Genomic DNA, 16262 nt, shown 5'->3' with positions numbered 1-16262 from the left:
TTTGTCATGTTACAACCAAAAATGTAAATTTATTTTATTGGGATTTTATGTGATAGACCAACACAAAGTGGCACATAATTGTGAAGTGGAAGGAAAATGATAAATGGTTTTCCAATTTTTTTACAAATAAATATGTGAAACAAGTATGGCATGCATTTGTATTCAGCCCCCCTGAGTCAATACTTTGTAGAACCACCTTTCGCTACAATTATAGCTGCAAGTCTTTTTGGGGATGTCTCTACCAGCTTTTCACATCTAGAGAGAGTGAAATTTTTGCCCATTCTTATTTGCAAAATAGCTCAAGCTTTGTCAGATTGGATGGAGAGTGTCTGAACAACAATTTTCAAGCCTTGCCACAGATTCTCAATTGTATCTAGGTCTGGACTTTGACTGGGCCATTCTAACACATGAATATGCTTTGATCTAAACCGTTCCATTGTAGCTCTGGCTGTATGTTTAGGGTCGTTGTCCTGCTAAAAGGTGAACCTCTGCCCCAGTCTCAGGTCTTTTGCGGACTCTAATGCCGCATACAAACGACCGGTTTAGATGTTGGAACAAACTCCGACGGAACTCTGACGGAATTCCATGCATTTCTTGCCTACACACGGTCAATTCAAAGTCCGACCGTCCAGAACGCGGTGACGTACGACGGAACTAGAAAAAGGAAGTTCAATAGCCAGTAGCCAATGGCTTCCGACTCATATTTGCTTCAGAGCAAGCGTCGTTTTTGGTCTGTCGGAACAGCATACAGACGAGCGGTTTTCCTGATAGGAATTGGTTCCATCAGAAATATTTAGAGCATGTTCTATTTCTAGGTCCGTCAGGGCAGTCTTAGAAGAAAACCTGTTATGCCGCGTACACACGATCAGAATAGATGATGAAAAGATTCCGTCTGACTTTTTCTGTCGGACATTCTGCTCGTGTGTACGCGGCATAACAGGTTTTCTTCTAAAACTGCCCTGTATTTGGCTCCCTCCATCTTCCCATCAACGCTGACCAGCTTCCCAGTCCCTGTTGAAAAAAGCATCCCCACAACATGATGTTGCCACCACCATGCTTCACGGTGGGGATGGTGTGTTCAGGGTGATGTGCAGTGTTAGTTTTCCGCCACACAGAGCGGTTTGCTTTTAGGACAAAGTTCAATTTTGGCCTCATCTGACCAGAGCATCTTCTTCCACATGTTTGGTGTGTCCCCACGTGGCTTCTCACAAACTGCACACGGGACTTCTTATGATTTTGTTCAACAATGGCTTTCTTCTTGCCACTCTTCCATAAAGGCCTGATTTGTGGAGTGCACGACTAATAGTTGGCCTGTGAACAGATTCTCCCACCTGAGCTGTGGCTCTTCGCAGCTTCTCTGGAGTTACCAAGGGCCTCTTGGCTGCTTCTCTTATTAATGCTCTCCTTTCCCAGGCTGTCTGTTTAGGTGGACGGCCATGTCTTGGTAGGTTTGCAGTTGTGCCATACTTTTTCCATTTCCGGATGATGGATTGAACAGTGCTTTGTGAGATGTTCAAAGCTTGGGATATTTTTTTATAATCTAAACCGGCTTTAAAAACTTCTCCACAACTTTATCCCTGACCTGTCTATTGTGTTCCTTGGCCTTCATGATGAGGTTTGTTCACTAAATTCTCTAACAAATCTCCGAGGGCTTCACAGTACAGCGGTATTTTTACTGAGATTAAATTACACACAGGTGAACCCTATTTACTAATTAGCTGACTTCTGAAGGCAATTGGTTCCACTAGATTTTAATTAGGGGTATCAGAGTAAAGGGGGCTAAATACAAATGCACCCCACACTTTTCACATTTTTATTTGTAAAAAAAATTTGAAAACCATTTGTTATTTTCCTTCCACTTCACAATTTTGTGCCACTTTGTTTTGGTCTATCACATAAAACCCCAATAAAATACATTTACGTTTTTGGTTGCAACATGACAAAATGTGGAAAATGTCAAGGGGTATGTATACTTTGTCAAGGCACTGTAGTTCCTGCTGGAAAACCCAATCAAATGTGTCCAAATCGATCATTTTTTTAAGTGCACGATCACAGAATTGGTTAATAAAACAGAGTAAGTTCAGCATTAAAACTAGTTCAGAAATTTGCCACTTACTTGGAAAATGCTGTCTCTGTCAAATTCTGCTCTAAGTGCCTCTTGTTATATAGAGTACTGAGCTGATGGTGGTCAGCTGTGCCACTGTAGAGCAGAAGGTCAAAAGCTGGATGCAACAGCTAAGCCATGGCTTGACACAGACATCTACTTTTTCTCCAACGGTTGCTTTGTTTTACATGGACAAAGTACAGGTGCATTTTAAACATCTGAAGTTCTGCATGCTGCATTTCCACATCCCGCTTTTGTGTCACTAACAGCCTCCACATTCAGTCAAAGAGAATGTGTGAGTTCAGCTACTGATAAGACCTGGATCACAGTTGGTGTTACAATTCAACCCAAAGATGTTGCATAGTGTTGAGGTCAGGGGGCCGCACAGGCCAATTAGATGCTGATTGGCTACCATACACATCTACACTCTCCAGGTTTAGTAAATCAACCCAAAAGTGTCTTTATGCACTGGAGGGGCACAGTCATCCTAGAACAGAAAAGAGCCTTCCCCAAACAAACTGCTGCCACAAGGGTGGAAGCGCACAAATTCAGAACATTCACTAAAATTATTGCGCTGTCTTAAAATGATACTGAAAAGGTAAAAATTTTATTTTTTACAAAATAACAAACGTTTCAGACTTACCTGCTCTGTGCAGTGGTTTTGCACAGAGCAGCTCCGATCCTCCTCTTCTTGGGTAACCCGCCGGCGCTCCTGACTTCTCCCCCTTGCTGAGTGCTCACTCCTGAGCCATGCCCTGTGTGTCAGACAGAGCACGGCATAAGACAGAGCACGGCTCAGCCCTGGCCCTGTTCCCTCCTCACTGGCTGTGATTGACAGTAGCAGAAGCCAATAGCTATAAGGGGGGCTGCATACTGAAGGTTTTTTATCTATGCATGAAGGTAAAAAACCTTCAGCCATTACAACCGCTTTAGGGTAATGTGCCTTTACACACAAGTGAACCCAGGCCTAAAAATGCTGTAGCATTAAAGTGACTATAAACCCAAATGATCTTGCTTCAGCCTAGTATAGGAAATGTCAATATAAGTAAAAGCTCCTAAATACCTATTTCTTTTCTGTTTTTCAGGTCACATGACCACTGCACTCTTTTTTGGCTCTCCATGACCTGGGCAGAGGTTGGACCAAGCTGTAGCGCATCGCCCTGACGTCACGAGTAAACACCCCCCTAAGGCAGGAGTTTTTACCAGTAATGTCAGAGTAAAGTGCTGCAGCTTGGTTCTGCACACCACCCAGGCCATGCTGAGTAAGTTATAGACTTGGCTTGTGCTCTTTTTTTTTCTAAAATAGATAAAACATGTACAGTATGGTGGCAAAACTGCAGAAGGTACCTGAGCCTGCAGATCGTTGCCACTGCAGACATAGGTAATGATAGGTAAATATATATTGAAGACTAGAGTGTGTTTTTATTTATTTTGGGTATAATACTGCTTTAACAGTGGTCTTCAGTGGAAGCACCTGCACTCAGTAATTTGGAGTGGTGTCTACATACTTTTGGCCCAATGGTATAGTAGCGATTGTTAGGTTTTCACAAGCTGTTGGCGATATATCACTACGAAAAATGGCGTAAAAACTGTGCTAAATCAAGGACTTAAACACTATAAGGAACAATCCTCCTGCAAGACATATGTACAGTTCGAAAGTTGGTAAATATATAGAGTTGCGTTAAATTATAAAAAAAACAATTAAAAACCCCCAAAAAAACAATAATTAAGATGAATGTCCACAAGTGATTCGACAATAAATCTAATTTCCAAGTGTTGATACTCTTGATATGCATCTCCACCACATTCAACACCATTGAAAGTGATCTGTGCCTCAATGCCACCACCAAAGGCAGAAATGTCTGCTTACCAGCGCCAATTGATCTCTCACTACAAGAGGTCTTTTACGCTTGTGGCTATAGCCCAGCCAAGGCCTTTAACGGTTCCCAGAGCTCTCCTGTCCTTAGTGAACTCAAAATGAATGTAGTAATGTGTTTGATTAGAATAATCATACGCTCAGCTCCGGGGTTGGTAGCTCATGCCACAAGGAGGAATGCCAATGGTTCTGGCCGCGCTGGTGACTCCCAGCGTTAGTGGTAGTCTCGGGTGCACTCGGAAGGGCAAGGATGACGTCACATCATGAGCTACCAACCCCGGAGCTGAGCGAATGATTATTCTATTTAAGCGCATTACTACATTCATTTTGAGTTCACTAAGTACAGGAGAGATCCGGGAACCGTTAAAGGCCTTGGCTGGGCTATAGCTACCAGCACAAACAACCTCTTGTAGCGAGAGGTCATTTGGAGCTGGTAAGCAGACATTGAGGCACAGATCACTTTCTATAGTGTTGGATGGTGGAGATGCACAACAAGAGTATCAACCTTTGGAAAAAAAAGATTTCTCGTCACATCACTTGTGGACATTCGTCTTAATTATTGCGTTTTTTTTTTTTTAATTGCTCTCTATAATTTAGCACAACTCTATATATTTACCATAAATCATTACGAGGCACATTATGAATGGGTAAATAGTAGCAGTGCATTTGCATGAGTTCCACTAATCAATGCACTGGAAGCAGATCTCAGTAGAATAATGTTCTGAGCACCTAGATTGTTTTGTAACATAACCGTCTTTGAAATTAGTCAAGCTAGAGTAAGGATTACAGAATAGCATTTTCTCACACATTCCGCAACTACAGTTGTCATTTATTTTTCTTGTAATTTACCTGAAATGCTTCACATAATCTGCTACTTGATCAGGAGATGTCATGGACTCCACGTGATCAACAATTTTTCTGAGGCAAAGAAAAAAAAAAGAAAAATCAGCTGCATAGGTTGCTTTACCATAAACAGCTGTGTAAAGCATGGTAAATTTTTATAGCGATAATAAAAAGAGTATTTTTCATGGAACTTGTACAAGTCTAGTGAACTGCCTGATGAGGCAGAACACACATTAAACTCAAACAAAGCTATTTACCGATTAATTGTGTCTCCATATGTTGCCCTGATGAGCTGTTGAAGGAGACTGGTAATCTGTCTTCTTAACCACTGATTTCTTTCTTTCAGGTCAAAGACTTCATCCATGAGTAACAGCATCACTCGTAACGGAATATTGTCGTCATCCTAACAAAAAAAAAAAGATTTATATGACATCTCTGTTAAACGCTCAATGGTGAAACATGCCATTCGCTCAATCTTCTGCACAAGACAAACTGCACATGGGAAAGCGGTGCTTTATGTTCTTTTACAGCCGGACACCTGAACATTGTGTGCCATGTCTTTTATAGGACTGTATATCATAACCAATTATATTTTGTGACCATCACAAACCTTTGTGGAGAGTCACTATTACAGAAAATGGCAGAGAGTGAGGTGCTTGAACATAGACATTAAATGATAGGAAGAGATTGGTGTCTTAAAAAGTTTTATAGCTGTCTATTTAGGAATGCCCAATATATAATATATAGTTTTATGTGCCAGGGTGTGCATTGCAATCTGCTAAAAGCCTTCTGGAAGTAGGACAAATCTCAGAAGCCAGTAGAACCAAGAAAGTGCAGCTAGTGACGAAAGGAAGCCATAAATGAATCAATTTTCTTTCCTTCAACCTGTGTTTGCGGTTTTGGGGAAACAGTTAAATGGATGTGTTCAGTTCCGCTTTAAAAAGTCTTACTGGAGTTCAGCTTTAATCTGTTAGTCAAGTTCATGTAAATTTTCTAGTGCATCTAACACTACCCCTCTCTCCAGGCTGAAAATACTGCTGTCCAAAGGGACCTTCACTGCTCCACCATCCAGAATGGATACACCCCAAGACAAGAAGAAAATGAATGCAGTCACTACAAGTATTGGTAGGCAGCAATATTTTTGTTTTTGGGTTTAATATCGCTTTAAATGTTTAATATAAAAACGTATAAATGTAAAACAGAAGGGACATTACATTTAAAAAAATATTTACCTCCCCTTTAGACCTTGGATCAACCTAATCGAGTAGGCAATAGGGCATCTCTAAACACATTTGCCCTGCCCATACTTGGCGTTTCCTAAATGCATTTAGACAGTTGCATGAAAAATGCAGGCATACTTTTCTCGTTTTTTTCCCAGGCTTTTTTTTTCTCTTTATTTTCACCTGGTAATCTTAAAAATAAGACCCTTCCTGTCCCTGGGTGGGTTTACACACTTAAAATCAACTGTATTCATGGAGGAAGCCATGGTTGGCATGCAGGCTGGACTTCCTTACAGAAAGGAACAAGGACATTGCATTTCTGGCAAAGTTGACAGGTTATTTCTGTACTTGTCAAAAATGGTCTTAAATGTTGTAGCTGTATTTATTTTATTTTTTTCAGGCTAATGACTGATAAGGTGCAATATATTACATATATTAAATTTTTGCTCTTGGGTTTATACATCCTGTGAGCACTGCTTTAAAAGAGAACAGAACATTTTAAATATATAATTTTTATATATTTTTACTCTGGTTAACGTAAAGCTATAGCATAGTTTTTACATGTTTGACTCTTTATCCCAGGGGTGTCCAACCTTTTAACCTTTCTGGTTACGTTCAAGCTTGTCTTGCACACACACGGTCACACCAAAGTCCGACCATCCAGAACACTGTGGTGTACAACACGTACGACGGGTCTAAAAAAGGGAAGTTCAATAGCAAGCGCGCCACCCTTTGGGCTCCTTCTGCTAATCTCATGTTGGTAGAAGTTTGGTGAGAGACGATTGGCGCTTTTCAGACTCCTGCTTTTTCAGATCGTTTTACTGCTGTTCAGTTTGTGCTTGTGGGTTTGTATCTGGTTTTCAGTACGTGAAGTCAGTTCGTATCTGTTTTTCAGTCCGTTCTTGTCCGCTCGTTACTAATTTTCATCTCACTCTTCACAGGCCTTGCTGTTTTTCAGTGCATTCTGTTTAGTTCGTTCTGACCAGCCGACCGCTTTGAAGCCATGTTGTGGGTACGTGCTCGTCGTAGAGTTTGTGCTATTAAGCACCTGCTAGGTCTCCACCATGTTCCTCTCCCAGTGCGACGAAAGAGACGGGGCGGGGAATATTCTAGAAAAAACGTCAGGGGCGGGCAAGGCGGACGTAGTTTCACACATGCGCAGTGTATATTAAGCATAACCCGCGTGTGTCATACGTACGATCTGTGAGCGGAGGAAGGTGTAGCGGAAGCGCCGATCGTTATAACAAAGGTACAATTTTAAGTTGGTGCATCAGTGGCCTATACTGCTTATAGATTGAGGCCTATATTGGGTCAAGATTAGGAGAGTTTTGCCTGACATTAGGGTTTGTCTTGTGTTGTGTCTTGCAGAGAAAATTGATCTATTCAATGACGAGGATTTTATGCCCATATTCATTGATATGTACAGGGAGCTGCCCTGTCTGTGGCAGGTAAACCACCCCTATTATAACAATCAAAGAGGAAGGCAGCGCTGGATCAATTGGTGGAATTTGTGAAGCCAGGGATCCCCACGGCAGACATGCCCTATTTGATGGCCCTAATTGGTGGCATGAGGAGCACTTACAATAGGAAGCTCAAGAAGGTCCAGGATTCCCTGAGATCAGGAGCTGCAGCAGATGACATTTATGTCCCCAGGCTGTGGTACTATGACAGACTGCATTTTCTGGCAGGCCAGACTGAACCCAGGCCAGCACTCTCCAGTCTTCCTTCCACACTTCCTTCCCCCCAGCTGAGGCTTCTGACGTCCAACCTGGGCCTTCCAGGCAGCAACATGTGGAGGAGCCCAGCTTGAGCCTGGTATAGCATCTTCAAAATATTTCTGGTTGTCAAATTAATGATGTTAAATATATGCTAATTTTGATCACTAATTTCTGATTTCACAAAGTGGTTTACATATCAATAGACAGTAGTGGCCACAAATGATTGGGAAAAGAATGAAAAATGCTGGGGTCAGAATGATAGTCTTTTCTATTTATTAACATTCAATTTGCAACAGTCATGAGTTTAAAATTGTGTGTGATTGATGAACCAAAAACTAAAACTTTGTCCCTTTTTTCATACACAGGAAAGTCTCAGCCAGGCCTTGGAAAGTGGCAGCCAGGTGGTGGCCGGGCCCAGTAGCCTGCCAGAATCGCAGGTCCCTCCCCTCCGCCTTCCACCATAAAGTGGCAGGAAGAGGAGTAACGTGAAGGAGGCAGCCTATTGTCTTACTTATGAAGGCTACTGTGGCTCTCAGAACCCCCCACAGTGTTCAAGAGGACTTTGGATACATTACAGCCTGCAAAATGCTGGAAATGGGGGGGGGGGGGGGGGCAATGCCTTTTATGTGAGGAAGTGATGTTACAAGCCCTAAACAAGGGCTTGAGGGGCCAACTCAAAAGTCAAAGCCACATTTGTGAGTTGAACCATGGCCCTCCTCATCTACCTCCTGCCACACCTCCAACACCACAGCCATAGCTTGGAAGGAAGCGTCAAAGGAAGATCAGAGAGTGATGGCCTGGGTTCAGTCTGGTCTGGCAAAAGATGCAGGCTGTAGTATGACCACAGCCTGGGGCCAGATATGTCATCTGCTGCTGTTCCTAATCTCTTGTAGTCCTGGACCGGATTGTGCTCACTATTATAAGGACTCCTCAGGACACCAATTTTGACTGTAAAATTATTGATGTCTGTCCTGTAGTACAAAGGCTTTGCAAACTTCACCAGTTTCTCCAGCGTTGCCTTCCTCTTTATTTTGTTATGACCCAGAATAAATGGATATTTTGTTTTCAGAAATACTTGCCTATGTGTTTTACTTCAAAAAGGACAGTTTTTTTTGAGTAGGTAGGTACATTTAAAAAATACAATGTCAAATTAACAAGGGACACCAACCAACCTCATTGAGATTTACAAAGACAAGATAATAATGGTGTTGTGGAAACGTGACATACAAAAAAAAAAAAAAAAAAATGGAGATCACTATAAAATAATTAAAAACAAAAAAACAAAAAAAAAAAACCAGGAGATCTTAATTAAAAAATAAATAAAAAATGACTATAAAAATTAAACATTATTAGGGAGATCTGGCTTTAAAAACAAAAAAGATTATTCAGAAGATCACGAGAAATAAAGAAATATGCTTGTGAGAAGTCTGTGTAAATATGAGCAGCAAAACAACTTCATTCTTCTAGCATTATAAAGAAGAAGAGAATGCACTGCATTGAAAGATTTAAAAATTTGCAGTGTGACGAACGTGCCATCTCCATTACGAATGGTCGTTTTACCAGACTAAGCGGCTCCGTCTCGTACTTGATTCTGAGCATGCATGGTTTTTTGCGCGTCGGAATTGCATACACACAAACGGAATTACCAATAGAAACTTTTTCCGTCGGGAAAATTGAGAACATGATCTCAATCTGTTGCTGGCGAAAATTCGGCCAGCAAAAGTCCGATGGAGCATACACGGTCGCATTTTCCGACCAAAAGCTCTCATTGGTCTTTTGCTGGCCGAATTTCTGATCGTGTGTACGTGACATAAGGATAGCAGATGAACAGAAAAAGGTGGGCAGATGACAAGTTAATGATCCCTGATATAGATAATGTACTTATCTGAGTAATACAACTACATTTTTATGTAATATGTGTAATTATAAAAGTAAAAGAGGGCACCATAAAAACTTGACACGGTTTTTGCTAAACTAACGCATCAATATCTGGTTTAATGAGAATAGTAGCAATTCTCAGCAAATTCTCAAGGTGCTCATCATATATTTTGGTTCTAATTTTGCCCTTTGTGTGCTTAATCCTTGAAAATAGTTGCTTACAAATATACAGTGCTTTGAAAAAGTATTCATGCCCCGTGAAATTTTCCACATTTTGTCATGTTACAACCAAAAACTTAAATGTATTTTATTGAGATTTTATGTGATAGACCAACACAAAGTGGCTTCCTTGCCGAACTCTGCATTTCAGAAGAGTGTCAATCAAGTCAAGGACACCCAGACGCTGATGTACACCACGCCACTGGCCTCTCCATTCTCCAGCTCTTCCTTCTCACCACCCAGCAGCTTCCCGGCTAATCTCTGCATAACATGAGCCACTTTTATGCCAATCTCTGCTAGAGATCTTAAGACTTCCACAGATGACAAGCCAATATTTCCTCCATCAAATGTGAGTGCTATATTTATTCATCGCTACCAAATAGCTTTTTCCAATACTCCATGCTCAGATAGAGGAGCCCCCTGCTTTTTCTGTTTTCACACACTTGGTTTACTCTGGATCTATATAGGGGAGCAGCCTCTTCCCTCCAAATGTTGATCTTTTTAACCGTTTACCCCCCTTTTCATCCCTCACATCCACCCTGCTCAATACTGGTCTGGCTACAGCAGCGCCATTGTTTTTACCCACTGAATGTGCCATTTTGTGTTGGTCTATTACATAAAATCCCAATAAAATACATTTATGTTTTTGGTTGAAACATGAAAAAAGTGAAAAATGTCAAGGGGTATGAATACTTTTTCAAGGCACTAGAAGTGCTGCCGAAAACTGATGACAGCAAAAGGGTGTGATTGTGAAGAGTGGGATATTTTTCTTTGGGAAGCTAAAACTTATAAAAGTCAAGTAAAGAGACACTGTAAAATTTTTATAAAATTTTTATAAAAAATTTCCCCTCTAAAAAAATAAAAATAAATAAATCAACATTTTTTAGGTACGTTTATGATTTTGTGTTGGGCCGCATTCATAGGTTAAACACCTTCATAAATAAATATCTTTATCCACGTTTTTTTTTTTTTTATTACTGGGAGAATACAACTGACAATAAGAGGGGCAGCAACATTTGGCCAATAAACCAAGAGAACAATAATATATATTTTGATAGTACAGCTTGGTGACGAACTAGAAGCGCTGGGTCCAGGGGTGAATGGTAAGAAGTACATGGATGGATGGCAGTCAGTCCAATAGTTAAGAGGTAGAGGATGATGGGGAAGGTCTCAGTCAACATATTACAAAACATATTACGGGTTAAGTTGGAAGTAAGACGTCAATGCAAAGGGCATTGATTAATAATCTAGGTTGGTACCACTGGGCGGAAACATTGCACTATAGAGATTGTTGAATACCTAAGGGCAACGTTTAAATAAAGGATTCCCAAACCTCGAAGAAATTTTGGACCCGCAAGTCTTTACTTAATGGAGGCCTCCACCCATTCCATGTGGAAAACATAAGATAATTTAGCTATGAAAGTGGTGTGTGTGTGTGTGGGTTCTGGGTAAATCCACTGATGAATTCTAGCTTTCCATGTTACAAGGGATATAACAATAAGTTGTTTACAGTCACTCGATAATTTGATACCTGGGTTATTGATTAGACCAAAAAGTGCATCTTTATCCATATAAAAAAAAAAAAAAAAAAAAAGGAGCGCTTATGCATCCTGTCTTTTCCCCCTTGCTCTGTCTCAGGATCCAATCAGACAGAGAGAGGCAAACAGCAAGGGCGCTTCCACACTACTATGTTGCACCCGCGGGTGCGGTGCAGTGTACCTACGCTTTCCCATAGACTTCTATAAGATGGGGCATTTTTGGGGAATTTTCTGAAAGCGCATCAAAGATGTAGCATGCAGTGTAAAACCACCCTTACTTTTATTCTGTTTCTTTTTGTCCATAAATAATTAAAATAAAAAATTGTGTTCTCGGAATCCTTTGCCAAAGAGGCAACCCAAACAAATGACCCATAACCATTACAGTTTCCTTTAATTTTGGTAGAGAAATAGCAAGCAACTGCCTAAAACAACCAGACATATGTCTTAATTTTCTAGTGTCGACAAGAAAGGGAAAGCTCAAGTAGAATTGGTTTCCATGGTAATAGCCCTTTAAGCCCTATGTTACAGACTTTATAAGGAGACCAAAACACCATATTCTCCAAGTATGATCTTTTTAGCATGTGTTGGTTTGCTATGCAGTTACACCAATGAAACCGAAAGAGCATTAATACTATTTGCTGATACCAATTATTGGATAACTAAAGAGACTGCAGTGCAAGCTTCTGAAGCATGCAAGCCTCCTTAGCACATTACATAAAGCTTGCATTACAATTTATTTAGGTCGCCAAGAAATGGTGTCACCCTAAATTCAAACTTCTACTTTTGTCAATGGTTAACATGGTACAACAATATGCTGCGGATCCAGTATTATCAAATTATTTCATTTAAAATATTTTAATCCCACTAACTATCCTCCAAAACATAACTGCAATTTTTACAATATGTTACAAGAGTATGCAGCTCCGAATACACCTTAATGTACAGATGAGAAACACTGGCAGAACTGCATGAAGCACCTGATCACTTTACAGCCGTGACAAGCAATTCAAAGGACTTTAATAGAAAGGCATTTATCAAAGTGACAACAGCGTGCGGATGTCCAGGAAGATAATATGGAATGCTTTGATGTGACATATAAAAATCCACAGTGCAGGACAGGTGCAGATTTATTACGATGACCAATATCCATATAATCACCAATAATCTCTGTGCTGTAAGTTCTAGTCAAAGATAAAAGATTTCCGATCCTATTCTGTGAGCGGTAAATAGCGTGTTCTCAGATACTGGGAAAACTATCACATCTTCTATAACAATCAAGAGCTGCTCCATTCTCCTCAGCTGCTGGAAGGCAAGCACTGTAATTTTTCAAGGTGTGAAATTTATTTTTATTTGTATTAAAAAGGTACTTATATAGCGCCATCAATATATATGTACATTCATATCAGTCCCTACCCTCAAGGAGCTTACAATCTAAGGTCCCTAACTCACATTCATATACTGGGGCCAATTTAGACAGAAGCCAATTAACTTACCAGCATGTCTTTAGAGTGTGGGAAGAAACCGGAGTACCCACGCAGGCGCAGGGAGAATATGCAAACTCCAGGCAGTTACTGTCGTGGTTGGTATTCGAACCAGTGACCCTTTTTACTGCTAGGTGAGAGTGCTACACACTACACCACTGTGCCGCCCAAATATTCAGTACCCCACACTTAAATTAAATGTATAATTCAGGTCAGGCGGCATAAATAAACCATGAATGTGGTGTAAAAATCTGTAGCCAATCACACTGCATAGATTTGAATGTGGAGTGTTATGCCCCGTACACACGGTCGGACTTTGTTCAGACATTCCGACAACAAAATCCTAGGATTTTTTCCGACGGATGTTGGCTCAAACTTGTCTTGTATACACACGGTCACACAAAGTTGTTGGAAAATCCGATCGTTCTGAACGCGGTGACGTAAAACACATACGTCGGGACTATAAACGGGGCAGTGGCCAATAGCTTTCATCTCTTTATTTATTCTGAGCATGCGTGGCACTTTGTGCGTCGGATTTGTGTACACACGATCGGAATTTCCGACAACGGATTTTGTTGTCGGAAAATTTTATAGCAAGCTCTCAAACTTTGTGTGTCGGAAATTCCGATGGAAAATGTGTGATGGAGCCCACACACGGTCGGAATTTCCGACAACAAGGTCCTATCACACATTTTCCGTCGGAAAATCTGACCGTGTGTACGGGGCATTAGCGGTGTATGTACAGCAGTGACCTCAGAAAGCGTGGACGTTACACCAAGAGACATTGCATACTGTGGTAAATGTTTTTTTTGCAACAACCTATAAGACATGAGAACCATCGTGTAGGAAGGTGTACAAAGGTGACAAATCCACACAAGCAGCAAATTACATTGCTTATAGTTTAGGCAGAATGATGGTTTGACCTTTTTTCACACATATGACTAATTTTATTTCCAAGAAAGCAGGTCACTCACACACTTAAAAAAAGGAGGCTCCAAGCTGGGGTGTCTAACTTACAACAATGGAAAGTGATGATTATTAAAATTTTCCTGTACAAGAGAAACTGATTAATGACCACAGAGATTGCCCAAAATAAATCAGCAGTTGCCCTTCTGTAGGTCCGATGCATTCAGGTGATAGTGCCATATACTGTGATCACTCTTGAACTGTTATACCTAAAAAGGTACTACCGGTACCCCTCAAACACCCCTATAATGGAGAAGGTACACTTATTAGTGTGGTTTTTATTAGGGTTGCACCGAGACCGATACTGGTATCTGTACCAATAACGAGCATTTGCACGAGTACTGATGCTTGACCTAATACCTGGGCAGTCAGGGACGATCGATGCGGTGATGGGGGAGTTACAATCACCGATCTCCGTGTGTGGCTTTTTATAAAACATCCAACAGCTGCTTTTTCTCCTCCCCCATGGCTTTCAGCTGCTTTATTGAGAACCACACCGGGAGCTCGGTGATTGTAACTCCCCCACTGCTGCACCGATCGTCCCTGACTGTCCACTGTATCCTCCTCTGGTCCTCCTCTGGTCCCCCTCCATGTCCTCCTCTATGCTCTCCGTGTGCTCCAGTCCAGTCCCCCTCCATGTCCTCCTCTGGTTTCCCCTGTGTCCTCCGCCCTTTGCTCCTCCGGTTTCCTGTGTGTTACTCCGGTCCCCCTCTGTGCTCCCCCGCCCTCCCGTTTCAAAAAACTTTTGGATAAGCACCTGAACGACCACAATATACAGGGATATACAATGTAATACTGACATAAAATCACACACATAGGTTGGACTTGATGGACCTGTGTCTTTTTTCAACCTCACCTACTATGTGACTATGTAAGGATGGAGAGCGGAGGAAAGAGCCGGTATATCTGTCATTTACTGACTCCTTCCTTTTCCGAATGGACAGAGTCACTGACTCTGTCCATTCATAACTGAGCATCGTGTTTACCATGCTTCAGTTTATGAACGGAGAGGAGTCGCTGTCTGCGGCGGTCTCCGCGGCTGCAGAGAAATGGACTGGGGAATCTGTCCCTTTCCCAGTCTCAAAGGGGAGATGTTAGGGGTCTGTTTAGACCCCTGATATCTCACCAAAGCCCCCCCCAAAACTACTGACACAGTCCATGCCTCATCAGTGCCACCTATTAGTGCTGCATATTAGTGCCACTGTCACCTGACATTAAAAAAAAAAAAGAATCGTTAATCGGTATCGGCGAGTACTTGAAAAAAGTATTGGTACTTGTACACTGTTTTACAAAAGTGGTAACCCTAGTTTTCATAGTTTTTTAAACCAATTATATCCTAACTATATAGGCCTTGCTATACGATTTACTCCACTTACTCCTGTGAAAAGTCTACAATTAATGCTGGCCACAGATATTTTTTTTTCTTATTCAGGCAGCGGGCTGAATGAAAAAAAAACAAAACAAAAAAAAAAAAACAGATTCTTCCATTCACACAAGCAAAGTGGATAAAGAAATTCCCCTCCGAGACATTGTATTTTGACAGCAGGACCTGGACCTCTTAAAATACTATGACCTGTGGCTGCAACCGATTAAAAAGTTTTCCACCTTGACAGAAGTCAAACAAGGCCAGCCACACTGAACCAGTCCCAGCTGAACCAGACAAAATTTGATCCATCTATAGCTAGCTTTAAACTGGCCATACATGGATTGAAATTCAACTGATCAGTAGGGGCCAGCTGAATTTCAATCCATGTATGGGCACACTGGTTGTACACAAGTTGATCTATTGATAGAGTTGTGTACAACGAGCCTGTCAGGTTTTTCACGAACGTTTAGTGCCGCCGGCTATAGTGGGCAACACTAATCGTGTTCTACTGGCAGAAAAGGCATCCCGCCGGCAGAGCACAATATCACTGCAGGAGGGATTCCCCATCAATACTGATTGTGTTGATGGGGAATTTGAGCAATTTTATTTCCTTCTACCCATGGTGCAAGGAAAGAGAACTGTATACTCTATGGCCTGCCTTACGCTTTTATTTGATCTGTCCTCAGCAATTTGGTAGCTTGTCAAATGTCTGTGTAACACATTCTTTCTATGCATGCAATATCTCTAGGATCTTGTCTAACTGAATGTGTAGAATGTAGGTGTGTGTCTTTGTTTGCTCCCAAGTTGTGTGGGGAACACAAGTCCAAACCAGTGATGTGTAATGGAACTTTTATTTCAACAACAAGTGCAATAGCCTGTGACTACATGAGATGTTTACCCAGTTATTAGTCACCAATGGAAGACTGTAAAACACAGAGCACTCATCATCATCCATAGTTACACTAATGGACATCATCTAGGAAATCTGTATAACAGCAGTAGTTTATGAAAAAAAAAATATTTTATACAAACACACACATACATACACAGTAA

At 41.2% G+C, this 16262-nt stretch overlaps 1 protein-coding gene across 2 annotated transcripts in view; it reads right to left on the bottom strand.

The window, feature by feature from the left end:
* Positions 1–16262, bottom strand: part of SNX13 (sorting nexin 13) — a 240366-nt gene that overhangs the window by 12273 nt on the left and 211831 nt on the right. Inside the window, exons 23-24 of one of the 2 annotated variants that reach the window (XM_073630078.1) lie at positions 5081–5226; positions 4830–4898 (exon numbers count right to left, since the gene is read on the bottom strand). In XM_073630078.1, coding sequence (XP_073486179.1) covers positions 4830–4898; positions 5081–5226 — 215 coding nt within the window. Of the gene's footprint in view, positions 1–4829; positions 4899–5080; positions 5227–12464; positions 12713–16262 lie in introns of those variants that run through there. The other variant, XM_073630079.1, reaches the window with a different exon arrangement.

Source organism: Aquarana catesbeiana, linkage group LG05 (genome assembly GCF_042186555.1).
Source record: "Aquarana catesbeiana isolate 2022-GZ linkage group LG05, ASM4218655v1, whole genome shotgun sequence".
NCBI classification, from domain to species: domain Eukaryota; kingdom Metazoa; phylum Chordata; class Amphibia; order Anura; family Ranidae; genus Aquarana; species Aquarana catesbeiana.
Note: the sequence above shows the minus strand (reverse complement) of the source record. Positions and strands in the feature narration are given on the sequence as shown.